Genomic DNA, 27,692 nt, shown 5'->3' with positions numbered 1-27,692 from the left:
AACAGAATGTAACGTGCATGTACTGAATGTACTGTATATTTATATGGAAACAATCAGACTTTTGTTTTATTTTCATTTTACTGAATTCATTAAGGTGAACAAATAAAAAAGTGTTTGTGTGATCTATAAAATCAGTGCAGGAAACAGACGAAGGCTCCTTGCTGGATCCCTATTATCTCTTGGCTATAAATGGGCAGAGAGAGCCCACGTGTATCCCCCAAGCCCCTGTTGGGCATCACTGCCGTAAATCCCACACGTATGTTCTTTGTTATATTAAATAACCCTCACAGGCACCACTGAGACACAATATCTCTAGGGTCGCCCCCTGAATGGTGTTTGACCGACTAAATCAGTAAATCTCCAGCTAGGGCCGGAAATACAAAGTTGTAATACCTTATAAATCACTCTCTTCCTGACCCACCCTACTTGATTCCCCCTTATAAGGACAGTCCAGTCTATGCTCCGCCCATTTCCCCACCCAGTCTGCCCATTTCCCTACCCAGTCCACACTATACTCATCCTGAACCATATTGTACCAATCCTCCCGTCTATACTTGGCTATACAGGTATGGGATCCCTTATCTGGAAACCCGTTATCCAGAAAGCTCCGAATTATGGAAAGCCCGCCTCCCATAGACTCCATTTTAATCAGATAATTTAGAATTGAACAGATTTCCTTTTTCTCTGTAGAAATAAAACAGTATCTTGTTCTTGATCCCAACTAAGCCAAAATACTCCTTTTTGGATGCAAAACAATCCTATTGGGTTTAATTAATGTTTTATTGATTTTTTAGTAGACTAAAGGTATGGAGATCCAAATTACGGAAAGACCCCTTATCCGGAACACCCTTGGTCCCGAGCATTCTGGATAATGGGTCCTATACCTGTACTATAAGTAGTTCATTAACAAAAAAATAACTAGAAAATTCAAGAGGTAAAGGAAGCCCTCTTTAAGCACATTATTATTATTTCCCTATAAATATATCCAGGGACTCTTCTGATTTTTCATTTATGGCATATTTCTTTATATTTTTATGAATGCAGCACTTGGGACACTAGAGACATTCAGAGAGACGGCCTGGTCTGTGAGAGAAAGACAAACTGAGGCTGAGAGACAGGCGCTGAGTAAAGGCTTCAACCCAAAATGGAGAGGAAACTTGTTACTTTCATTTCTTGGCTTCTGTTCCTCCAGATGGGTAAGTGTAAAACTCACACTAGGCTCTACAATCATCTGATATAAACATCTACACACTGTCTACTCGGCCACTACTGATTTTATAGTCATAATAAGGCCAACAGAAATGAAGGCTAAATGATTTTTAAAGGAAAGCCACAGTCCAAATCAGGAGATCCTTACCTTATTCTTAGGGTTGGAATCAAAATACAGTCTGAGCTTTCAGAAGGAGCCAGCGCTACACATTAGAACTGCTTTCAGCTAACCTATTGTTTCTCCTACTCCCATGTAACTGGAGGAGTCCCAAGCCGGACTTGGATTTCTTACTATTGAGTGCTATTCTGATACCTACTGGGAGCTGCTATCTTGCTCCCTTCCCATTGTTCTGCTGATCGGCTGCTGGGGGGGGGGGGGGGGGGGGTATCACTCCAACTTGCAGCGCAGCAGTAAAGTGTGCCTGAGTCTGAGCTTTCAGAAGGAGCCAGCACTACTCATTAGAACTGCTTTCAGCTAACCTATTGTTTCTCCTACTCCCATGTAACTGGAGGAGTCCCAAGCCGGACTTGGATTTCTTACTATTAAGTGCTATTCTGATACCTACTGGGAGCTGCTATCTTGCTCCCTTCCCATTGTTCTGCTGATCGGCTGCTGGGGGGGGGGGGATATCACTCCAACTTGCAGCGCAGCAGTAAAGTGTGACTGAGTCTGAGCTTTCAGAAGGAGCCAGCGCTACACATTAGAACTGCTTTCAGCTAACCTATTGTTTCTCCTACTCCCATGTAACTGGAGGAGTCCCAAGCTGGACTTGGATTTCTTACTATTGAGTGCTATTCTGATACCTACTGGGAGCTGCTATCTTGCTCCCTTCCCATTGTTCTGCTGATCGGCTGCTGGGGGGGAGGGGGGATATCACTCCAACTTGCAGCGCAGCAGTAAAGTGTGCCTGAGTCTGAGCTTTCAGAAGGAGCCAGCGCTACACATTAGAACTGCTTTCAGCTAACCTATTGTTTCTCCTATTCAATGTATTGTCAATAGGATTCAAGTGGCATAACAGCAAAACAGAGTTTCTGGGGTGCTATTCTCATATCTACCAATAGATGGGGCAAGTGATGCAAACGATTTCTGTATTCATTAGACTTCTGCAATGCTGAAATCTTCTCCAGCCCTCAGGAAACCTGCTGTTTTTTAGTGTTTTACAAGATTTTGAGAGATCAAGGTTTTGAAATTCAAAGCCAGCTACCCAATCCAGGAGTTGGGGTGCAATACTCATCTTGTTCTACCAAGGCTCTGTCTGCCAGACAGTCACAGTCCGACTGCTCATATAGTCCTAAACAGAGACGTTCCCACAGAAATATAAATAGGGAGACAGAGAACCCTATCAGTTCTTCAGATTGGACACAACTAATGGTATTCTGTCCTAAACTAAATTGTAGGGATGCACCGAGTGAAGGGCTAAAGAGAACTACATGGTTCTGCTGACAGGGCTGGGCACCCAGGAAAGAAAAGGAGGCCTCCTGAGGAGGGATAAAAGGGTTGTGTAGGAGGCAACCCCCCCAGAAGTGTAGTACCCCCCCATTGTGGCATTACCCACTGCCTGAGGCAGGTACAGACCAACCCAGCAAGTGAGAAGACAGACGGGAGGCAATAAACCAGCAAGCATTTTCTGTATCTGACCCCCATCCTTTTCCTAAATGGCTGCGCCCGTAGGAGGTGCCTCTGCTGCCTTCCCCAAGTTCTGGCCCTGGGTCCTGTTGTTCTCCTATTGATTTAACAACAAGTGAACAGAACCATTGTCCTGGTAAGGCTGAAAATATCCATCCTACTGCAAACACCCACGGAAACACACATGGAGTGTGAAAGTTCCTACCTTGGGTATTAGTGACATATTATGAGTAATATATATGGGATACAGATACAAGCGAGTACATATGGACGTGCCCCTGCTAACAGGGAATATGCACAGCAGAATAAGAAATAAATCCATTTTTTTTTCCTTTTCAGATCCATCTCTGACAGCCCCTCAAACCTTGCAGATGTGGAGGAAGGTTGAGGAAAAAGTCCTAATGCCGTGCAACAAGAATGGAGCTTTTAGATGGAGAAGGAACGGACTTGACTATGCCAGGATGCTGGGTTCCCAAATAGTTTATGGAAGTAAGATACACTGACCAGAATATTAAATATGTTACTGTTAAAGTGCCCAAAGGGTCACTTACCTGTATAACCTTTATATGGTCACAGAACCCCTCAGTGACTTCTAATATCCTTATCATTTACAGTAGGGGGTACATTACCCTTATAATACATGAGTGATACTCAGAGTTCCCTGTATAACTCAGCCTGCAGCCTTGTGCCTTTATATGGGCACAGAACCCCTCAGTGACTGCTAATATCCTTATCATTTACAGTAGGGGGTACATTATCCCTTATATTACATGAGTGATACTCAGAGTTCCCTGTATAACTCAGCCTGCAGCCTTGTGCCTTTATATGGGCACAGAACCCCTCAGTGACTTCTAATATCCTTAGCATTTACAGTAGGGGGTACATTATCCCTTATAATACATGAGTGATACTCAGAGTTCCCTGTATAACTCAGCCTGCAGCCTTGTGCCTTTATATGGGCACAGAACCCCTCAGTGACTTCCAATATCCTTATCATTTATAGTAGGGGGTACATTATCCCTTATAATACATGAGTGATACTCAGAGTTCCCTGTATAACTCAGCCTGCAGCCTTGTGCCTTTATATGGGCACAGAACCCCTCAGTGACTTCTAATATCCTTAGCATTTACAGTAGGGGGTACATTACCCTTATAATACATGAGTGATACTCAGAGTTCCCTGTATAACTCAGCCTGCAGCCTTGTGCCTTTATATGGGGGCACAGAACCCCTCAGTGACTGCTAATATCCTTATCATTTACAGTAGGGGGTACATTATCCCTTATAATACATGAGTGATACTCAGAGTTCCCTGTATAACTCAGCCTGCAGCCTTGTGCCTTTATATGGGCACAGAACCCCTCAGTGACTGCTAATATCCTTATCATTTACAGTAGGGGGTACATTATCCCTTATATTACATGAGTGATACTCAGAGTTCCCTGTATAACTCAGCCTGCAGCCTTGTGCCTTTATATGGGCACAGAACCCCTCAGTGACTGCTAATATCCTTATCATTTACAGTAGGGGGTACATTATCCCTTATAATACATGAGTGATACTCAGAGTTCCCTGTATAACTCAGCCTGCAGCCTTGTGCCTTTATATGGGCACAGAATCCCTCAGTGACTGCTAATATCCTTGTTTTTACTCTTGGGGGTACATTAACCTATATAACTCAGACTTATATATATATATATATATATTCTCTGTGCTGTACTTTCTTGGAGGGAGATCTCAGTAATATTTCCTGTAATTTACTCAGTTAATACCATAAGGAAGTCCTGCTCTAACACTCTGTCTCCTGTTACCTGTAGTAGGTGTTGAGTCCAGTCGGATCAGCTTCCCTCATGGCCCAAATAACTCCATGCAACTGACGAACCTTAATATGGGAGATGCCGGCACTTACTTCTGTGATGCAGAGGAGAAATTAACCATTAACCTTGTCATTTTTCAGAGTAAGTGATATGGAGTGAGACACGGATCTACTATGATATAAATGTAATCCTTTGCACAGGCCATAGATGCTGGGGGTTATTTATCAACACTGGGCAAATGTGCTTGTGGGCAATAAACCATGACAACCAATCAAATTGTTGGTTGCTATGGGATACTTCCCACAGGCACATTTGCCCAGTGTTGATAAATGAGCTCTACTCTGACTCTGCCCAGTGCCATGGTTCTCCCTATGAACTGAGCAAAATCATTGGTTGACTATTTTATAGATCCCTAACCCTTTACTGACTGATACATTTTGGGGTTAGAATGTTTAATAGACCTGTCGGATAGAAAGGGGCATTACTGACCAGTGCCACTCAGGGTAGAATGGATTGTACCGGCATTGTGCCATCATACGGCGGCCATGGCTGGCGCGGGTTTGGGTTTCTATTTGATCTATTCATGTATACTGGCAACACACTCAGTGCGGCACGATCAGTGTGAATGGGAACAGAAAGGGCAGTAAGGGGGTAAGTTCTGAAAAGCAGCCCATTGCATTGTACTGGGCAGAAGCAGCAGTGCAAAGCAGCTTGATCTAGCAAGAGTGCCCTCTTGTGGCCATGGCTCTATCCCCTGTACTTTATTCATGGGGTGTAAAAGGAATTTACTGAGAATGAATGAATGTAAATTAAAAAAAAATTCAAGTTCTCCAAACTAGTTTGCCTTGTGCCCAAACTGCCCCCCAGCGGATCATTTCCCCGGGAATATACTGCTCAGCAGCTCACTGAATGGCGGATCTGCACTCTCACTACAATAACTACACTCTCTTCTCTTACAGTCTCAGCGTTGCCCTCGGCTAATCTCATAGTGTCGGAAAACCTGTTTCTGAGCATTGAGAGCTCTCCTAAAAGCATCCCGGGTCTTCGGGTCTCGTGGGAAACCCCCAACAGGGGCAAAAGTGAGGAGAAAAGTGAGCTAACGGTGGCAAATGCTCAGATTAGGGACAGTGGGACGTATTCCTGCCACGTGTGGATCGATGGGGGAAACAAAGCCACATTCACACAATACATCTCTGTGTCAGGTATAAAGAGACGTATTTCCTTTATTTATGATCTGCTGCTTTAATGTTGTGATCCTGGTTCTGTTGGACCAGAACTTACCCAGATACAAAGCTCTGATTCTCTGCTGGGCTGCTCTCTTTCCCATGGTCAGGCACCAGGAACAAACAGTCCCTTAGACCAATTTGGCAGCTTATCTGCCTGAGTATGGGCACCGCCAACGGGCCTAGCCAATCAATATCTGGCCTAAAATTGCCCAGATCTCGATTGGGCAGGTTTGATTTTCTCCCAATATGCCCACATATGGTCCAAATTATCAAATTAAAATGGTGGGCTTCAGATTGGGGACTTCATCAACCAGCCGCTGCGGTCCCTGATCCGATGGCCCCTATGACCTAGGGCCAACCAATCAAATTAGCCCGATATTGCCCACCTGTAGGTGGGCCTATAGGGAGAAGATCCGCTGGCTTGGTGACCTCGCCAAATGAGTGGAAATGGCCGCCTTTAGATACCTGAATGAATAATATGCTGGGGAAGGATAACAGATCCAGTTTTTCTGGGTTGCCAATGAGGCCAACACAAATGTGGGCACCTTAATTGGCAAGGCCCCCTGGGAGGTCTTATCAGGGCACCGTCCCCCAATATGCCCAGTTCACCCTTTTGAGGGTCTGCAAATCTGGTGTGGAATATGTCTGGGCTGCCTACTAGACCAGGGCACTGACAGAACCCCCAGTGGTGGCCCCGTAACCACCCGCTGAACCTTTGAGCTGTGGGTACTGACTCTTTTCCACAAATTGGCTAAAACCTCCCAACATTTAAAAATCGGAATCATAGACCATTCCCTGGCTCCACCCACTTATGGGCAGAAATAGGCCAATAATTTATCATCTTTTGTATATAGGAAAGAGACAGTAATGGGATGCCAGAGTTGGCACGGCCTGTTGGGATAGGGGGTAAAAGCCCAGTGGGATCCAATCTCAGATAGACCCTGCACACTTGTAGCTGTGGAAGTTCTTTTATCCTCACAAACCCCAACATTTTGTTTTTCAACGTGCAGGATTTTATCCAACCTCAGAAAAGATCTATGTATCAAAGGACTCCCCTGCCCTGATCCCTTGGCTGTTTAACTTCAACGTGCGGGAGACTGCGCTGATAAACACGGTTTCTGCAGTAAACGGGTCCATCTCCTACTCAGCTGGCAAGGGCACCTCTCCCTCTCTCATCTCCTCTCTCACTGTCACCTCGGGAGCCTGCTGGCCTCAGCGCTGCGAGAAAAGCCAAGGGAAAGAGCAACTGGGCAACCTGAGCTTCGTCCTCCCCAAGCCCAAGGCGGGTCGGTACCACCTGGAGATCCAGCTGAAGCTGGGGGATAGGAAGAAGATGTTGGCGATGGACGTGTGTCTGGTCATGCTCACAGGTGAGGGGCCCGAGGGGTGACACAGGGCGGGGCATGTTAGGGGGCCTATTTATTATGCTGTGTAAAATGAAATTCGCCGGAAAATGATGTAAAAAGCTGTTGGCCGTCTGAATGCCAGATTTTTAGCCGCCATTTTACGTAAGTTCTGTAGAAGAAAAAAAACGCCTAAAAATAATTATGCCATTTTTACACGGTGATGTGTGGCGAATTTTGTTGCGGTTTTTTACACTGCATAATAAATCTGCCCCTAGGTGTAGTATCCTCAGATATACCCCCCCATGTTATGCACATGAGCGGCAGAGGGAACCAACCAGAACGCCCCACTCGCTCCTCTCTCCACTCATCTGCCCCCTTCTCCTCCTTTCCTTTCTCTTCATCTCTCCACTTCTGTCTCTTCCTCTGCATTTCATCCCATTTCATTCCGATTTCGTCTTTTCCTTTCTTCTTCCCTCCATATCTCCCCCCGGTACAGGAAGGAGGGATAGTAAAAGTAATAGGCAAAGGGTTGGTGGAATGGGAGAGCCCATTGGTGCCAGGGGGGGGGGGGGGGGAAACTAAAGGATTTCCTTGTACCCTGCTGGGCCAAGGAAAGGGGGGAGCTTCCTATTTGGATTTGGTCACCCCTTAGACTGTTGGAGATATTAGGGAATTGTCTTAAAGCTGCATCTCCTTTCTTTAGTCTCAGTTTTGCCCCGCCTACAACTCCCACTGGAAGCCAAAGCCACACTAAGCTGCCACGCAAGCTGCAGCGATGCCAATAGCACTCTGTACTGGCATCATGAGAACAGTAACAGCGTGATGCACGGCCAGCGCGGAGAGCCAACCTTCTCCCAGGACCTTACTGCTGTGCCCGAGTCCATGGGGGTGTGGAGCTGCAGCGTGCGCGTTGGGGGCAAGACCATGATGAGCACTAACCTGACCTTGGGTAAGAGCTGAACCAATGCCAATTAAATCAGTGCCAACCAATGAAACACACACAGACCGAATAGTAATGGGCGATGGTTAAAAGTGGTACTGGGAAAAGGGAAACTGTCATCAACATTTCTTTTCTCTGACTTTATTCCAACTGGTGCAGTTGTACAGAATGACCAGCAGGGGGAGCTGTTGATTTCAGTTCATTATATTGGCAGTGTAAAATAAGTGTTAGTACAGGTATAGGACCCGTTATCCAGAATGCTCGGGACCAAGGATATTCCGGATAAGGGGTCTTTCCGTAATTTGTATCTCCATACCTTAAGTCTACCAAAGAATCAATAAAACTGCAATTAAATCCAATAGAATTGTTTTGCATCCAATAAGGATTATTTGTATCTTAGTTGGGATCAATTACAAGATACTGTTTTATTATTACAGAGAAAAGGGAATCATTTAACCATTAAATAAACCCAATAGGGCTGTTCTGTCCCCAATAAGGGGTAATTATATCTTAGTTGGGATCAAGTACAGGTACTGTTTTATTATTACAGAGAAAAGGGAATCATTTAACCATTAAATAAACCCAATAGGGCTGTTCTGCCCCCCAATAAGGGGTAATTATATCTTAGTTGGGATCAAGTACAGGTACTGTTTTATTATTACAGAGAAAAGGGAATCATTTAACCATTAAATAAACCCAATAGGGCTGTTCTGCCCCCAATAAGGGGTAATTATATCTTAGTTGGGATCAAGTACAGGTACTGTTTTATTATTACAGAGAAAAGGGAATCATTTAACCATGAAATAAACCCAATAGGGCTGTTCTGCCCCCAATAAGGGGTAATTATATCTTAGTTGGGATCAAGTACAGGTACTGTTTTATTATTACAGAGAAAAGGGAATCATTTAACCATTAAATAAACCCAATAGGGCTGTTCTGCCCCAATAAGGGGTAATTATATCTTAGTTGGGATCAAGTACAGGTACTGTTTTATTATTACAGAGAAAAGGGAATCATTTAACCATTAAATAAACCCAATAGGGCTGTTCTGCCCCAATAAGGGGTAATATAAGGATTATAAATCACAAGGATCATATAAAAACTCAGAGGTGACTTTAAATATCCTCATATTTTACAACAGGGGGTACATTATTTATTATAATACACAAGTTTGAGTCACGTGACAGAAGTTACATCACCAAGCACCAATTATAACTGATGTCATCGCCCGGCACCGTTTATAAGGAAATCATTTGCAGGATATTTATGGCTCTTGTGTATTATGAGGGTATTTTCCCCTTTAAGTGCTTGTTATTTCACCCTATCCCTATGTGACAGACAGGCTCACTTTCCCTTATCTCCAGTTCATACATTTCCATACTCCCTTTCTCCCTGCGCAGAGCTAGAGGCCACTTTCATGAGCAGCCCGGGGTTCGTGTGGGTGCTGATTGGAGGAGGAGCCGTCCTGTTTCTCGTTGGGATAGTGACAATCGTTATTGTGACTGCGCGGTGCCGCCAGAAGGTGAGAAGCTTTCCCTATTGTCCTGCTGCAAGCCGCTCACTTCTGCTGCGAGTCCTACAATAATATGCAGCCAGCTGTAGGTACAGCCTTTGGGGGGATGCTGGGAATTGTAGTTCAGCATTAGCTTTGGGGGGTGTCTTTCCTTTCCCTATACACCTCTATCTCTCCCACTTCACAATGCTTTTGTAAAAAGAGTACAATTAAAGGGGAAGTCTGTCCAAATATCTGATTCTACTTCTAAATGAATGTGTAAATGCCTTTGCTACTGATTATCCTGCCCTGCACTGCTGGTCCCGACTACCTGCGCTCAGACCCTGCAATGTTTGTATTTCTAATACAAATCCTAATAAATCCCCTTTCTAATGTCCCAGCGTCGGGCCAGACGAGGGGCTTGGATCCTGCAGAATCTGCACCAGCAGAGGACGTGCCAGTGTAAAGGGTAAGTAAGACAGTACTTGAGATGAGGCGGTTGGTGGCGTTTGGATTCATGCAGCCCTCGGTGATTGTCAGCTCTTGTGCCCCGCAGGTTTGCACCAACGAGACTGAGAGAGAAAGACTGAGCGCCCAGACATTAACCCCTTGCTTCCTGGAAAGCAGCCGATCGTTACCTGATTGGCCAGCACAGACTCCTCTAACTGGATCCCTCCTGTGCCAGTGACCTGCAGAGCTTCCTCTCATTAACTCCTCCCTGCCTGCTGCCCACGGAGTGCTGCTCCATTGACTTGTACACAAAACTGAGTGCAAATACCGGCCTTTCTATATTTGTATCTTTTTTCCCTATTAATAACAATGGGACCAGGCATCATTTCTACTGGCCAGGCTGGTCAAATGCCGGCCAGTTGGCAACCCTACCACTATGTCTCTGCCACTGACCCACTAGGGGACTCCATTAACCATTTCCCTGACACAGCCCTGGAGGACAGACTGCGGGTATTTTATCCATAAATCTGCAGAGCATTATCCCACCCATTTGCGGAACGTTGCGGCACGGTGCTGTGTATGTGCCCATGGCTCTTCAGGGTGGTGCGACTATTGGAGGAGGACTCCATTCTTGCTTAGAACTGATAATAGATATATATTCCATGTGTGCAATAATCACTGCAATGGTGTGTGCCTGTATGTAAAACCTTAGCAGATGGATTTTGTACAGTTACAATTGGTATTGCATTATGTTACACTGCCACCTACTGGCCGTAGTCGTTATATATATATAAGTGTATTTGATCTGTGCAGTGTAAGTGCCTGATATGTTATTGATGAGTAGTGATTGGTCTGTGTATTCCTTCCTATGTGTTAGCTCTGCGGGCAGCTTGCTAAGAGCTTTTCTGGGTCAGGCTGAGAGCTTATATAGATTTCTGGTCTCTTATCTGCTCTAAAGAACAGCGCCATCTACAGGCAGCGAGCAGAGAAATCACATTGTTTCTTTGTATAAACGTTTGTAAAATATATAAAATATTAGCACCAAAGCGCAAATGGGTTCCTTTATTGTGCACTGCTTGATCCAATGTGCTCTGAAGTCTCCCAGTCTGTGTGTAACATGGTTAGTTGGTTGGTTGGGCGGCCAGTTAGCTAGTTGGGACTGGGTAAAATAGACAGACTGCGCAAAATATCAAATGTTTTCAATATAGTTAGTTAGGCAAAAATGTAATCTATAAAGGCTGGAGGGGCAGATGTCTAACATAATAGCCAGAACACTGCTTCCTGCTTCTCTCATTCCTGCACCATCTCTTCCTACTATACCTGCAATGCCACAGCCCCAGTCCCTTCCCAGAGGCTATTATCCCCCCACTGCTACTATAGGCACCATCTCTCCCTACTATACCTGCTATCCCACAGCCCCAGTCCCTTCCCAGAGGCTATTATCCCTCCACTGCTACTATAGGCACCATCTCTTCCTACTATACCTGCTATCCACAGCCCAGTCCCTTCCCAGAGGCTATTATCCCCCCACTGCTACTATAGGCACCATCTCTCCCTACTATACCTGCTATCCACAGCCCCAGTCCCTTCCCAGAGGCTATTATCCCCCCACTGCTACTATAGGCACCATCTCTCCCTACTATACCTGCCTATCCCACAGCCCCAGTCCCTTCCCAGAGGCTATTATCCCCCACTGCTACTATAGGCACCATCTCTCCCTACTATACCTGCTATCCCACAGCCCCAGTCCCTTCCCAGAGGCTATTATCCCCCCACTGCTACTATAGGCACCATCTCTCCCTACTATACCTGCTATCCCACAGCCCCAGTCCCTTCCCAGAGGCTATTATCCACTGCTACTATAGGCACCATCTCTCCCTACTATACCTGCTATCCCACAGCCCCAGTCCCTTCCCAGAGGCTATTATCCCCCCACTGCTACTATAGGCACCATCTCTCCCTACTATACCTGCTATCCCACAGCCACAGTCCTGTCTGATCCCTGTGCTAGAGACAAACTGCCCCTTAACCCATGGAAATTGGTATAATAACAAACAATCTTACATTCAGCCACACTGTAATTACCCTGTAATCAGTGTTTGTGAGAGAGACTGGCTAAATGGAGATATGAAATTCTGTTGGTTACACTAGGGGGCGCCATCACAATATGGGAAAGCAATAAGCCCTCTAGTGTCTGGTAGAAAGAGAATGAACATGAAAATAAAGCAGTCCGGTTAAAAGAGATAAAAGGCACAATAAATATGAATCTAATCCATTGCTAATGCTGGGTGTGTGATTGTACCACAGCGCTCTCTGTACCTAATACTCGCTGCAGGCTGCACTGCAATATAAAGTTCCGGCCCAAGGGCCTTAGCCGGAAGCTTTGTACAGCAAAGAATGTTACTGTAAGTAATATGCCCATAACAGGTACCTTCATTCAGTCTTTTTCATGTGAATTTTACATTTATTTGTAAATGTACTTGCCATTGAAATCACTGGTTTATATTTTCCTCACTGCTGGTTCTGACTCCTGAAACAATGTAGCAGCTGATTATCAGACCTGGAGGGAGAACTGGCTTCTGCTACATGGTATCAAGGGATAAAAGAGCAGAGAGGATAGGAATAAAGGAATGATGAATAAGAAATGATGCTGATAATGTAGCTGAGGCCTTCCCCCTCCGTGCAGGGGCCCCTGATAATCAGCCCCCTCTCTCTCTCTATATATATATATAGGCAGCCCTAATTTCCCAGAATGATTTTCAGCCAACATGGATCTGTCTTTGCATCTCTGGGCTTTAATTATAAATGAGCAGAAGAGAATGGGAGATGAATTGAGTAATATGCAGCGATGCGGCAGGATATTGCATGGCAGAAATGCGATGGAGCCTCTTGTGCGTCCGAGGGGTCTGTACTATTGGGCACGGGGGGGGGGGCAACCAGGATCATGGTACAGTCTCACCCCAAATCACTCAGCCCAGACTGACACGCCATTGGCTGGGGCTCCTCTCTCTCCTAATTCTGGCCTGGCACATACAGTGGGTGCCCCCACCCCCATCTCTCAGTACTGAGGCACCCAGAGGGGCACCCCGATATACTCCTGCTCTTACACCCCGGGCTGGGGGAATGCTCTGCTATAAAGGGAAAAGAAGGAAATAATGGCAACAAAGAGAGGGAGGGGCCTGTAATAGAACTGAACCCAAATCCAACCGACAGAGAGAGAGAACTGGGGCCCCTGGAGTTACTATATATACTGAATATACACAGAGCCCCCTGTTACTATATATACTGAATATACACAGAGCCCCCTGTTACTATATATACTGAATATACACAGAGCCCCCTGTTACTATATATACTGAATATACACAGAGCCCCCTGTTACTATATATACTGAATATACACAGAGCCCCCTTTACTATATATACTGAATATACACAGAGCCCCCTGTTACTATATATACTGAATATACACAGAAGCCCCCTGTTACTATATATATGAATATACACAGAGCCCCCTGTTACTATATATACTGAATATACACAGAGCCCCCTGTTACTATATATACTGAATATACACAGAGCCCCCTGTTACTATATATACTGAATATACACAGAGCCCCCCTGTTACTATTATTAATACACTGAAATAAATACACAGAGCCCCCTGTTACTATATATACTGAATATACACAGAGCCCCCTGTTACTATATATACTGAATATACACAGAGCCCCCTGTTACATATATACTGATATACACAGAGCCCCCACTTACTATTTATACTGAATATACACACAGAGCCCCCTGTTACTATATATACTGAATATACACAGAGCCCCCTGTTACTAATTATACTGAATATACACAGAGCCCCCTGTTACTATATATACTGAATATACACAGAGCCCCCCTGTTACTATATATACTGAATATACACAGAGCCCCCTGTTACTATATATACTGAATATACACAGAGCCCCCTGTTACTATATATACTGAATATACACAGAGCCCCCTGTTACTATATATACTGAATATACACAGAGCCCCTGTTACTATATATACTGAATATACACAGAGCCCCCTGTTACTATATATACTGAATATACACAGAGCCCCCTGTTACTATATATACTGAATATACACAGAGCCCCCTGTTACTATATATACTGAATATACACAGAGCCCCTGTTACTATATATACTGAATATACACAGAGCCCCTGTTACTATATATACTGAATATACACAGAGCCCCCTGTTACTATATATACTGAATATACACAGAGCCCCCTCTTACTATTTATACTGAATATACACAGAGCCCCCTGTTACTATATATACTGAATATACACAGAGCCCCCTGTTACTATATATACTGAATATACACAGAGCCCCTTGTTACTATATATACTGAATATACACAGAGCCCCCTGTTACTATATATACTGAATATACACAGAGCCCCCTGTTACTATATATACTGAATATACACAGAGCCCCTGTTACTATATATACTGAATATACACAGAGCCCCCTGTTACTATATGATACTGAATATACACAGAGCCCCCTGTTACTATATATACTGAATATACACAGAGCCCCCTGTTACTATATATACTGAATATACACAGAGCCCCCTTTTCTATATATACTGAACTAAACCAGAGCCCCGCTGTTACTAGTATATAGCTTGAAATTATACACAGAGCCCCTGTTACTATATATACTGAATATACACATAGCCCCCCGTGTTACTATATATACTGAATATACACAGAGCCCCGCTGTTACTATATATACTGAATATACACAGAGCCCCCTGTTACTATATATTACTGAATATACACAGAGCCCCCTGTTACTATATATACTGAATATACACAGAGCCCCCTGTTACTATATATACTGAATATACACAGAGCCCCCTGTTACTATATATACTGAATATACACAGAGCCCCCTGTTACTATATATACTGAATATACACAGAGCCCCCTGTTACTATATATACTGAATATACACAGAGCCCCCTGTTACTATATATACTGAATATACACAGAGCCCCTGTTACTATATATACTGAATATACACAGAGCCCCCTGTTACTATATATACTGAATATACACAGAGCCCCCTGTTACTATATATACTGAATATACACAGAGCCCCCTGTTACTATATATACTGAATATACACAGAGCCCCCTGTTACTATATATACTGAATATACACAGAGCCCCCTGTTACTATATATACTGAATATACACAGAGCCCCCTGTTACTATATATACTGAATATACACAGAGCCCCCTGTTACTATATATACTGAATATACACAGAGCCCCCTGTTACTATATATACTGAATATACACAGAGCCCCCTGTTACTATATTATACTGGAATATACACAGAGCCCCCTGTTACTATATATACTGAATATACACAGAGCCCCCTGTTACTATATATACTGAATATACACAGAGCCCCCTGTTACTATATATACTGAATATACACAGAGCCCCCTGTTACTATATATACTGAATATACACAGAGCCCCCTGTTACTATATTATACTGAATATTACACAGAGCCCCTGTTACTATATATACTGAATATACACAGAGCCCCCTGTTACTATATATACTGAATATACACAGAGCCCCCTGTTACTATTATATACTGAATATACACAGAGCCCCTGTTACTATATATACTGAATATACACAGAGCCCCCTGTTAGTATATATACTGAATATACACAGAGCCCCCTGTTACTATATATACTGAATATACACAGAGCCCCCTGTTACTATATATTACTGAATATACACAGAGCCCCCTGTTACTATATATTACTGAATATACACAGAGCCCCCTGTTACTATATATACTGAATATACACAGAGCCCCCTGTATATTATATATACTGAATATACACAGAGCCCCCTGTTACTATATATACTGAATATACACAGAGCCCCCTGTTACTATATATACTGAATATACACAGAGCCCCTGTTACTATATATACTGAATATACACAGAGCCCCCTGTTACTATATATACTGAATATACACAGAGCCCCCTGTTACTATATATACTGAATATACACAGAGCCCCCTGTTACTATATATACTGAATATACACAGAGCCCCCTGTTACTATATATACTGAATATACACAGAGCCCCCTGTTACTATATATACTGAATATACACAGAGCCCCCTGTTACTATATATACTGAATATACACAGAGCCCCCTGTTACTATATATACTGAATATACACAGAGCCCCCTGTTACTATATATACTGAATATACACAGAGCCCCCTGTTACTATATATACTGAATATACACAGAGCCCCCTGTTACTATATATACTGAATATACACAGAGCCCCCTGTTACTATATATACTGAATATACACAGAGCCCCCTGTTACTATATATACTGAATATACACAGAGCCCCCTGTTACTATATATACTGAATATACACAGAGCCCCCTGTTACTATATATACTGAATATACACAGAGCCCCCTGTTACTATATATACTGAATATACACAGAGCCCCCTGTTACTATATATACTGAATATACACAGAGCCCCCTGTTACTATATATACTGAATATACACAGAGCCCCCTGTTACTATATATACTGAATATACACAGAGCCCCCTGTTACTATATATACTGAATATACACAGAGCCCCTGTTACTATATATACTGAATATACACAGAGCCCCCTGTTACTATATATACTGAATATACACAGAGCCCCCTGTTACTATATATACTGAATATACACAGAGCCCCCTGTTACTATATATACTGAATATACACAGAGCCCCCTGTTACTATATATACTGAATATACACAGAGCCCCCTGTTACTATATATACTGAATATACACAGAGCCCCCTGTTACTATATATACTGAATATACACAGAGCCCCCTGTTACTATATATACTGAATATACACAGAGCCCCCTGTTACTATATATACTGAATATACACAGAGCCCCCTGTTACTATTATATACTGAATATACACAGAGCCCCCTGTTACTAGTTATACTGAATGATACACAGAGCCCCCTGTTACTATTTGATACTGAATATACACAGGCCCCCTGTTACTATATATACTGAATATACACAGAGCCCCCTGTTACTATATATACTGAATATACACAGAGCCCCCTGTTACTATATATACTGAATATACACGGAGCAAGTTGTTACTATAACTCTGAATATACACAGAACATATTTATTATGTGTTATTTACTATAGCACTGAATATACATAGTACTTAGTTACAATAGCACTGAATATACACAGGGGTGCAGGTGGGGGGGTGCCTCTGTGCTAGGGTGACTCTGTGCAGGGGTGGGGGTGACTATGCAGGGGGGGGGTGCCTCTGGGCAGGGGGGGGGGTTGCCCCTGTGCAGGGGGTGGGCGGTGCCTCTGAGCAGGGGTGGGGGTGACTGTGCAGGGGTGGGGGTGACTGTGCATGGGTGGGGTGACTGTGCAGGGTGGGGGTGCCTCTGTGCAGGGGTGGGGTGCCTCTGAGCAGGGGTGGGGGTGACTGTGCAGGGTGGGGGTGACTGTGCAGGGTGGGGGTGCCTCTGAGCAGGGGTGGGGGTGACTGTGCAGGGGTGGGGGTGACTGTGCAGGGTGGGGGTGACTGTGCAGGGTGGGGTGCTCTGTGCAGGGGTGGGGGTGCCTCTGTTGCAGGGGTGGGGGTGACTGTGCAGGGGTGGGGGTGCCTCTGTGCAGGGGTGGGGGCTGCCTCTGTGCAGGGGTGGGGTGACTGTGCAGGGGTGGGGGTGACTGTGCAGGGGTGGGGGTGACGTGCAGGGGTGGGGTGACTGTGCAGGGGGGGGGTGACTGTGCAGGGGTGGGGGTGCCTCTGTGCAGGGGTGGGGGTGACTGTGCAGGGGTGGGGGTGACTGTGCAGGGGTGGGGGTGACTGTGCAGGGGTGGGGGTGACTGTGTAGGGGTGGGGGTGCCTCTGTGCAGGGGTGGGGGTGCCTCTGTGCAGGGGGGGGTGATGTGCAGGGGTGGGGGTGACTGTGCAGGGTGGGGGTGACTGTGCAGGGGTGGGGGTGACTGTGCAGGGGTGGGGTGCCTCTGTGCAGGGGTGGGGGTGCCTCTGTGCAGGGGTGGGGGTGACTGTGCAGGGGTGGGGGTGACTGTGCAGAGGTGGGGGTGCCTCTGTGCAGGGGTGGGGGTGCCCCTGTGCAGGGGTGGGGGTGCCTCTGTGCAGGGGTGGGGGTGCCTGTGTGCAGGGGTGGGGGTGCCCCTGTGCAGGGGTGGGGGTGCCTCTGTGCAGGGGTGGGGGTGCCTGTGTGCAGGGGTGGGGGTGCCCCTGTGCAGGGGTGGGGGTGCAGGGTGCTACACTTGCCTGTTCCAATTACAGCTATAAGGGAAGCAGCAGCACATACAGATTATGGAAATCTTACTTCACAAATGAATCTGTAATCCTGAGAGGGGAAATTAATTCACTGCTCAATCCCCCCCCCCGTGCCCCCTCCCCCCCGAGAGCCCCCCTCCCCTCCCCCCATACTACCATTTATTTACTCATCCTAATCATCAGAAAGTGAGGAGCGCCTCTAAACTGGCACTGCAGGGGTTAACTGCCTCCCTATCCCCCCCCCTCACACTGAGTGCAGCTGTCTCTTCCCACCTGATTGTCCCTCTCTATCTGTCTCTCTTCTATACTTTTGTGTCTTTAAAATGTCATTTATTTCTCTGTGGGGATTACTCTCTCTCTCTTACTCACCCCATGGCTCTCTCTAATCCCTCTGCATCATATGTCTCACTTATATCCCCCACTGTCATCCCACATTAACTTCTGCATGGTGTGTCTCTCTCTGATGTCTCACAATTGCATCTCTCTCTTTGTATCATATGTCTCTTACTGATACCTCTCACCCTCATCTCTCTCTCTGTATCATATGTCTTTTACTGATACCTCTCTCTCTCTGTATCCTGTCTCTTACTGATACCTCTCTCTCTCTATATCCTGTACTCTTTACTGATACCTCTTGCTCTTCTGTAATCCTTGTCTCTTACTGAATAACCCTCCGTCTCTCTGATATCCTGTCTCTTACTGATACCTCTCTCTCTCTGTATCCTGTCTCTTACTGATACCTCTCTCTCTCTGTATCCTGCCTCTTACTGATACCTCTCTCTCTCTGTATCCTGTCTCTTACTGATACCTCTCTCTCTCTGTATACTGCCTCTTACTGATACCTCTCTCTCTCTATATCTCGTGCTCTTAACTGATACCATCGCTCTCTCTGTACCTGATCTCTATACCTGATACCTCTCCCCTCATCTCTCTTCTCTGCTATCCTGTCTCTTACTAGATACCTTCTCACCCCCATCTCATGCTTTCTGGTATGATGTCTTCTTACTAGATTACCTCTCATCTCTCTCTCACTGCCTGAACCATGTCCTCTACTGCTACCTCTTCAATATCCTCGTCCACTGCCGGACATGTCTTACTTAACTCGATACCTCTCATCCTCTCTCTCACTGCGGACATGTCCTTGCTTACTGATACCTCTTCATCTCTCTCTCACTGGCCCTGACCTGTCTGCTTACTGATACCTCTCATCTCTCTCTCACTGCCTGACCTGTCTCTTACTGATACCTCTCATCTCTCTCTCACTGCCTGACCTGTCTCTTACTGATACCTCTCATCTCTCTCTCACTGCCTGACCTGTCTCTTACTGATACCTCTCATCTCTCTCTCACTGCCGGACCTGTCTCTTACTGATACCTCTCATCTCTCTCTCACTGCCGGACATGTCTCTCACTGATCTCTGGCCCATATCACTCACTGAATTCTCAGCCAAATCACTGTACGATCTCCCTCTCTCTAATCTCGTGTTTTCTCATTTATCCATCCCTATCAGTCTCAGTAATCTCCATCTGCATCACATTGTACTGATTTCTAACCCAATTTACTTTGTAATCTCCCTTTGCGTCATATGTCTCTTACCCTCTGTAATCTCTCTGAATTATTTTCTCTCACTAATGTCTCTGTCTTTTGCATCACAGAACTCTCTTAACCCATCTCTCTCTCTTCAAACTCCCACTGCATCATATGTCTCTCTTGCCCTCTGTAATCTCTCTCTCTAAATCAGTCTCTTTCTATACCATATGTCTCTAGCCCACATTACTCTCTAACTCTATTATATTTCTAGTTTCTATCAGAGCTACACAAGGGATATATCGCTTTCTTAGCTCAAATGAAGGGAGTGTACTGTCCCTTTAAGAATGGGACGAGAATGACATTTTCATGGGCAGCTCAGAACATCCCATAATATAACGGTATCCCACCCATACTTACAGACACTATGCCACTATCCACATGAATTCAAGAAAGTTTTTTTCCAATTTAATGAATTTTTGCAATTTGAGAAAAGTAATATTTATCTTTAAGGGTCCCTGCAAACCCTGGGAGGCCTGTGTGGGTGACATACATACTGGGGGCTATGTGTAGGGATGCACCCAATCCGGGATTCGGTTCGGGATTTGGCCAAGATTCGGTCTATTTTAGCAGGATTTAGTTTGACATTCGGGCGAATCTTTGGCAAAGCATTCAGGGTTCCGCCGGACCCTAAGAGATTCATGAATCAGGATGGTACAGAGGCCGGGCTTTTACTCTTGCTCCCATCTTGGATCTTTCTTTTTCTCATTCACCTGTTGGTTCAGTTCTGGGCGTCTCCCACCCCTGTGGCCCCTCCCATCCCAGCCTGTTGCACCCACCCTGGCTCTGTCCCTTTGCCCACCCTTTTGCCTTCTGTGTCCCTCTTTATTCCTTTCCCTCCATATATATAGCACTTTCATAGGCCAAACATTTGCACCAGGCCTGCTAACTCATAGCTTTTAAACAGCTAACAAATGCTACTTGCTGATTGGTTGCTGAGGGTTACCCAAACTGAAGCAAACTTTGCACCTATTATTACTATTTAGTCAGTATCTGTCCTTCTGTTCTGACTCTGGCGCCTCTCCTCACGGATCTTTCCTCCTCTCTCTGTTCCTATATCTCAGTCTGTCACTCTCTTGTCCAACCTCACTCTCTATATACTCCAGCTGTCTCATCCCCCATCCCTGTATCTCCTCCCTCATTCCCTAATCATTCCCCCTCTTTAACTGTATGGTCTCCCCAAATCTTCACATCTGTGTCTCCCCTCTCACCCCCAGATCTGTATCTGCTCAGTCTCCTCCACTCTCCACCCCAAGTCTTCCACCCTGTACCCACTTCTCTCCCCAGTTCATCTTCTCTGCATCTCCCCTTTCCCTTAGGTTCCCCTCAGTATAGCTTCTCTGTCCAGAAGTCTCCATGGGTGTAAATCTCCTCTCTCTATTTGTCCTCCCTCTATATCTCCCCCATTTCTCCTGGTCTCCACCTATGTACTCCCTCTTCTACCCCCAAGTATCTCCCTCAGTTTTCCCCTCTCTTCCCAGTCTCCCACTGTGTGTGTCTCCCTGGGTCTCCCACTCTCTATAGCTCTTATCTCCCCATCTTTGCCCCTCTCTCCCCCACTATCCCCTCTTTATATCTCTTCCCCCCTCTCTCCCCCACTATCCCCTCTTTATCCCTCTTCCCCCCTCTCTCCCCCACTATCCCCTCTTTATATCTCTTCCCCCCCTCTCTCCCCCACTATCCCCTCTTTAATCTCTTTCCCCCTCTTCCCCCACTATCCCCTCTTTATATCTCTTCCCCTCTCTCCCCCACTATCCCCTCTTTATCATCTCTTCCCCCCTCTCTCCCCCCACTATCCCCTCTTTATATCTCTTCCCCCTCTCCTCCTCCACTATCCCCTCTTTATATCTCTTCCCCCCTCTCTCCCCACTATCCCTCTCTTATATTCTTCCCCCTCCTCCCCACTATCCCCTCTTTATATCTCTTCCCCCCTCTCTCCCCCACTATCCCCTCTTTATATCTCTTCCCCCCTCTCTCCCCCACTATCCCCTCTTTATATCTCTTCCCCCTCTCTCCCCCACTATCCCCTCTTTATATCTCTTCCCCCTCTCTCCCCCACTATCCCCTCTTTATATCTCTTCCCCCCTCTCTCCCCCACTATCCCCTCTTTATATCTCTTCCACCCCTCTCTCTAGTTTCTATCTTCCAATTTTCTGTCTCACTTCTCTCTGTCTCTATATTGTACTTTTCTCCATGTCTCTCCATCCTCCCCCCTGTACCTCTCTTCTCATTCCCAGTTTATTTATCACTTTCATACTCCCTCCCAGTGCAATTGACCTCTCTTGCTCTCTCTAAATCCCCTGTTACCTAACTATCCCTTTTTTCCTCTTGTTTCTTTTTATTTTTCGCTAACTGTCTCTCTCAGAAGCCCTCTCCATCTGTCTCTTTCTCTCTGCCTGTCCCCCTCCCTGTTGCTGTCCCTCCTCCCTCTCATCTTCTCTGTATCTTGTGTGTGTTGAGGTCCAGCTGGCTGTGTGCGCTTCCCTCGGGGTGTGTGTGTGTGCGAGTGTGTGTGCGCGCTAGGTAATGACACACTCAGTGCTACACACAGAGATGCTCTTGTCTCCATGGCAGCAGTAACTAGAAGGTAAGTCTTTTGCCGTCTCCCTTGCTACAGCCTTTGCTTCCCTTCCATCCTCTGCCCATTACCCTTTGTGTATCCCCCCGACATTCTCAGGGCCCCCCACCTCCAAACTCATCTTCTGGGAAGGGTACAGCCTGTTTGTTTTCCCATTCACTGATTCCTTTCTCCCTGTTATATTCCCCCTCCCAATGGTGCCTCTCCTCACCCTGCGTCTCTGTGCTGCTCCCATCTCTGCTCCCTCATTCCCTCCATTCAGCTTCCCGGTCTCTCCCGCTAATGCCATCCCTACTACTCTCATTTGTATTCTTCTTCCATTCACTCCTGCGCCTCTCGCTGGTGTCCTGGCAACACCTTCCCCGTATTCTAGTAACCCCTGTCTGGTACTTGTGCACCCACCTCTCTGGCACCCAGCACCACCCCCCGGCTACTCCTCACTCACCTGTACCCCAACATCAACCTTCCAGTATTCCTTTAGCCCAGAGACCCCCTCACCAGTACCCCAACATCAACCTTCCTGTATTCCTTTACCCCAGGGACCCCCTCACCAGTACCCCAACATCAAACCTTCCAGTATTCCTTTACCCCAGGGCCCCCTCACCAGTACCCCAACATCAACCTTCCAGTATTCCTTTACCCAGGGACCCCCTCACCAGTACCCCAACATCAAACCTTCCAGTATTCCTTTACCCAGGGACCCCTCACCAGTACCCAACATCAACCTTCCTGTATTCCTTTACCCCAGGGACCCCCTCACCAGTACCCCAACATCAACCTTCCAGTATTCCTTTAGCCTAGGGACCCCCTCACCAGTACCCCAACATCAACCTTCCAGTATTCCTTTACCCCAGGGACCCCCTCACCAGTACCCCAACATCAACCTTCCAGTATTCCTTTAGCCTAGGGACCCCCTCACCAGTACCCCAACATCAACCTTCCTGTATTCCTTTACCCCAGGGACCCCCTCACCAGTACCCCAACATCAACCTTCCAGTATTCCTTTACCCCAGGGACCCCCTCACCAGTACCCCAACATGAACCTTCCAGTATTCCTGTACCCCAGGGACCCCCTCACCAGTACCCCAACATCAACCTTCCTGTATTCCTTTAACCCAGGGACCCCCTCACCAGTACCCCAGCATAATCTCCCTAGTACTCCCTTACCCTCAGCACCTCCCTCACACAAACCCCACTGACACTCCATTATTTGCTTGTGCCTACTCACTAATTTCTTCACCAGACCCCCACAGATACCCCTGCACCCCCTGTGCCTTCCTTACCAGTACCACAGAGCAGCTCACAAACAGTACTCCTGTACCTCCAGCACCATCTCACCAGTACTAACCAGTACTCACCAGTACTCATTACAGTTCCATCTTGTGACCAATGTAGCTACTAGTCTTTCTCTAGCCCCCCATTACTGTGACTGGTGCACCCCTCTCAGTGATACCAAGGCACAGATTCCCCAGTGTATGTGCCCCCCTACCCCCCGTCTCTGGCACAACTGGATCAGTACCATTGCTCCCACTATGACTTACTAAGCACCATTCTTGTGATTCTTGCCATGCACCCAGCACAGCCCCATCTCTTGGTATCTGGGATTCCTGTGCGTCTCTTTCACCGCTGCAGCCTACATCCCCATGTTGTGCTCAGTACCCCCTGTACCCAACACTAATACCCCCTGCAATACTCCATTATGTCCTTCATCTGCACCCCTCTCTCCCATACTTCTGTTCCCCTCGCTGACATTACTGTACCCCACAATCTCTCACTGTTACCTACATTAGGGTATTTCTACTACTCCTGATTAAGCCATGTATCTATGTTACTGTTACTCGTACAACTCCCGGCACCACCATCTGGGTTACCCATCAAAAGTTCCAAACTGGGTCTGATCACTGCCCTCACTGATAATCCTCTCACCCCCACCTGGATCTTCAGCATCACACTCAGAGGCACTTCCGACTGTCACCTCGCCCCATGTTCCCTGGCACTGCTGTGCTTACATTACTGGCCCTTTTGGCACTTTCCTCCACCATCACGCTGGCCTACCTGGCACCCACCCTCACCGACACCCTTCTGCTTTCCTAACTGGCACCCCATACTGAGACCCCAGCAACCCCGTGACACTGCTCACCAACAACTCTGTGCATTTTCCTTACCAGAACTCTATACCCCTAAATCTCTCTCAACGTTATTATGTCCAGCCCCACCATTTGGGGTTCTTGTATCTGCATCGTTGTGTCTTTCTTCCCACTTTCCAGCCTTGCTCGTTACTTCCTCTGATCATTACTCGTTAGTTACTCTCACATTCCTTTCTCTTGTGCCCCTCACCCTCACTGTACCTGCACCTCCCTCTCGAGACCTCTATTGCTTCCAGTAACCTTTGTATGTCTCACACTGTATTCCTGGCTGTCTCACATTGTTTCTCCGGCCCTATGGACTCTCTCTCCCTATCTCTTTAGCTAATCTTCCTGCTCAGCCCTATGTCTCTCTCGGCATCTCTATAGGTCTCTCTTGGTCACCCCTCTGTCACTGACTCTCTGCCCAAGAGCGCAGTAGATCAGGTTTATGGTAGGCCACGAGGCAAATGCAGCAGGGCACCCTCCCGACACTTCTTTTCCCCCCAACATACCGGAGCGTTAGAATGTGGCTATACTGCTGTGTCAGCACTTGTATAATCTTATCTGCCATTACATGGGAATTGGAACTGCACTTATATATTGATATGTGTATCTGGGTATTAAACATCAAGAGTGATAATGTTTGGGCACCCCTACTCTATCCTCTCTCTCCAATACTACTCCCATCTTTTCCTGACTTGCTAGGTTCCCTTTCTGTCACTTGTTAGGCTGTCTCTCTGTCACCCTCTGCTCTCCCCATAACTTACTGAGCTGTCTCTCTGTCACCCTCTGCTCTCCCCATAACTTACTGAGCTGTCTCTCTGTCACCCTCTGCTCTCCCCATAACTTACTGAGCTGTCTCTCTGTCACCCTCTGCTCTCCCCATAACTTACTGAGCTGTCTCTCTGTCACCCTCTGCTCTCCCCATAACTTACTGAGCTGTCTCTCTGTCACCCTCTGCTCTCCCCATAACTTACTGAGCTGTCTCTCTGTCACCCTCTGCTCTCCCCATAACTTACTGAGCTGTCTCTCTGTCACTCTCTGCATCTCTCCCACTCACTATGCAATCTCTTTCCTGTCTATGAAAAAGCAGTGTTTCATTCACACCCTATTGTCGCTCTGTCTCACCCACACACCTTCTCTCGTGCCTCTGCCCCCCCATTACCTGCCCTCCCACTGAGCCTGCACCCCCATACGCTCCCCCATACGCTCTCTCATTCTCCTCTCCCTGTATCATCTGCACTGACCATTCCTTCCCATGATTCCCTGCTGCTCTCCCTTTCAGTTGTCCCAAATTACCCCCATAAGTAGTGAATGTGTTACCCTCCCTTCAGCTTGGTTGGCCTCCAGGCAAAGTTGGCAGTTTAATGACCCACGTATGGAGCAGTTTCCAGTGGCCTCCCCAACTGATATGTGGGCAGGAATCACCTAGATATCTATCACGCCAGTTTAAAAATCCCATTAGGTGACAGCTGCACTGGAACGGTGCGGTTCTGAGACCAGGACTGCACAGGCCAACGCTGGGATCTGATCACTGGGCCCTGGGCCAATCATTGGGTCAGACCAGTCAGATCTGTTTGTTTGTTTCTATCTACCTGTGATTCCCTATTAGTTCTAACTCTCTAAATATCTCTAACTGCCATGTTTCTATTTAACACCAACTGCCATTTCACAGTTTCAGCCTAACTGCCAACTCTTTCTAAATATACCACCCCATTATATTTAACTCTAACTGATCCTTCCCCTCTCTAACACTAAGTACCATCCCACAGTTTATACCTAACTGTAACCCCCCCCCCCAAAACTGCCTAGCTCTGCCACCCCCATTCTTTCAAAGTCTGACACAACCCTTCTATTACTATCTAGAACTGACTGACCCCCTTTCTGCCCTGCCTTTCCTCCTAACTCTGCACCCCAATTCTGTTCATCAAACTGCCACCCTGCTATTTCATTTGCTAACCCCTCAGCCATCTGGCTCTGGCGCTTTGTTACCCTAATTCCTACCCTCACATCTCATCGCCTCTCAATGATTTCCATCCTACAATTAGTATTCAATTAGTTACCATTTAATCCTCCCTGTCTCTCTATCATCTGTCAGTGTCAGTGCAACACCTGCTCCTCTCTAGCTGTTAGTAAACTACAACCCAGCTCCTTGTTACCCACCTCACACCAACCTCATCGGAACATATGCTTTTTGTAACCAATTATGGCTTCTACAGATGGGTTAGAGATTTTTGCTGCTTGTTAGAAACCATTCTGCCATTGGTACCTAAGGCCATTATAGAACCTTTAGTAGCCAGTTGTAGCTACAGAACCATGACCTTATTTGTCCCCTTATGCTACATAATGATATCCCAAAATGCACCTGTGTCATGTAAGCATCATCTGCTAGTGCCGGAGTAGGCCTCGACTCTTACGGTACAACCTGAAAGCCAAAGTGACACCCCAGCCATGCACCACTGCCAACAAACCTTCACTTACTAGTCTAGAACTCTGCCTGTTGGGTAATCCAATGACCAATCTCTCACCTCACATTATAACTAATTAGAAGTAGACCAACCTTAAACCAATCAAAGCCCTGGAATACTTTATCAGCCCATAGTCCATTCAACGTTTTGGATCTACCTTCCATGCACATTCTCTGCCCACCCCAAATGATCTTACACATTTTTTCACTGTTTATTTTCATGATGGTGTATGTATGCCCCGCACTTTCCTCTATTCATTTCTAATAAGCAGCTCTATCCAGCCCATGTCCTCATGTTACCTCCTCATGTTTAAAGCTTGAGGGTACAAATGTGCTTCAGCTGGGATTTCCTTCCCAACCGTCTCTCCGTGTCTATGACCGGCGGAGCATAAATGAAGGATA

General features: G+C 46.2%; 2 protein-coding genes across 2 annotated transcripts in view; both read left to right on the top strand.

Annotated features, from left to right (window-relative positions):
• The window catches only part of LOC100491070 (T-cell surface glycoprotein CD4), a 42,650-nt gene extending 31,497 nt beyond the window's left edge, over nt 1-11,153 (top strand). Inside the window, exons 2-10 of the mRNA XM_031906724.1 lie at nt 1,045-1,196; nt 3,176-3,325; nt 4,654-4,794; nt 5,613-5,855; nt 6,890-7,249; nt 7,929-8,174; nt 9,566-9,687; nt 10,059-10,126; nt 10,214-11,153. Coding sequence (XP_031762584.1) covers nt 1,145-1,196; nt 3,176-3,325; nt 4,654-4,794; nt 5,613-5,855; nt 6,890-7,249; nt 7,929-8,174; nt 9,566-9,687; nt 10,059-10,126; nt 10,214-10,247 — 1,416 coding nt within the window. The 5' untranslated portion in view covers nt 1,045-1,144 and the 3' untranslated portion in view covers nt 10,248-11,153. The remainder of the gene's footprint in view (nt 1-1,044; nt 1,197-3,175; nt 3,326-4,653; nt 4,795-5,612; nt 5,856-6,889; nt 7,250-7,928; nt 8,175-9,565; nt 9,688-10,058; nt 10,127-10,213) is intronic.
• An 11,360-nt stretch (nt 11,154-22,513) lies between these two features.
• Nucleotides 22,514-27,692, top strand: part of gpr162 (G protein-coupled receptor 162) — a 42,339-nt gene continuing 37,160 nt past the window's right edge. The window contains exon 1 of the mRNA XM_002941682.5: nt 22,514-22,706. The gene's annotated coding sequence lies outside the window, so the exon portion shown is untranslated. The remainder of the gene's footprint in view (nt 22,707-27,692) is intronic.

The sequence above is a fragment of the Xenopus tropicalis genome, chromosome 7 (genome assembly GCF_000004195.4).
Source record: "Xenopus tropicalis strain Nigerian chromosome 7, UCB_Xtro_10.0, whole genome shotgun sequence".
Classification (NCBI taxonomy): Eukaryota; Metazoa; Chordata; class Amphibia; order Anura; family Pipidae; genus Xenopus; species Xenopus tropicalis.
Note: the sequence above shows the minus strand (reverse complement) of the source record. Positions and strands in the feature narration are given on the sequence as shown.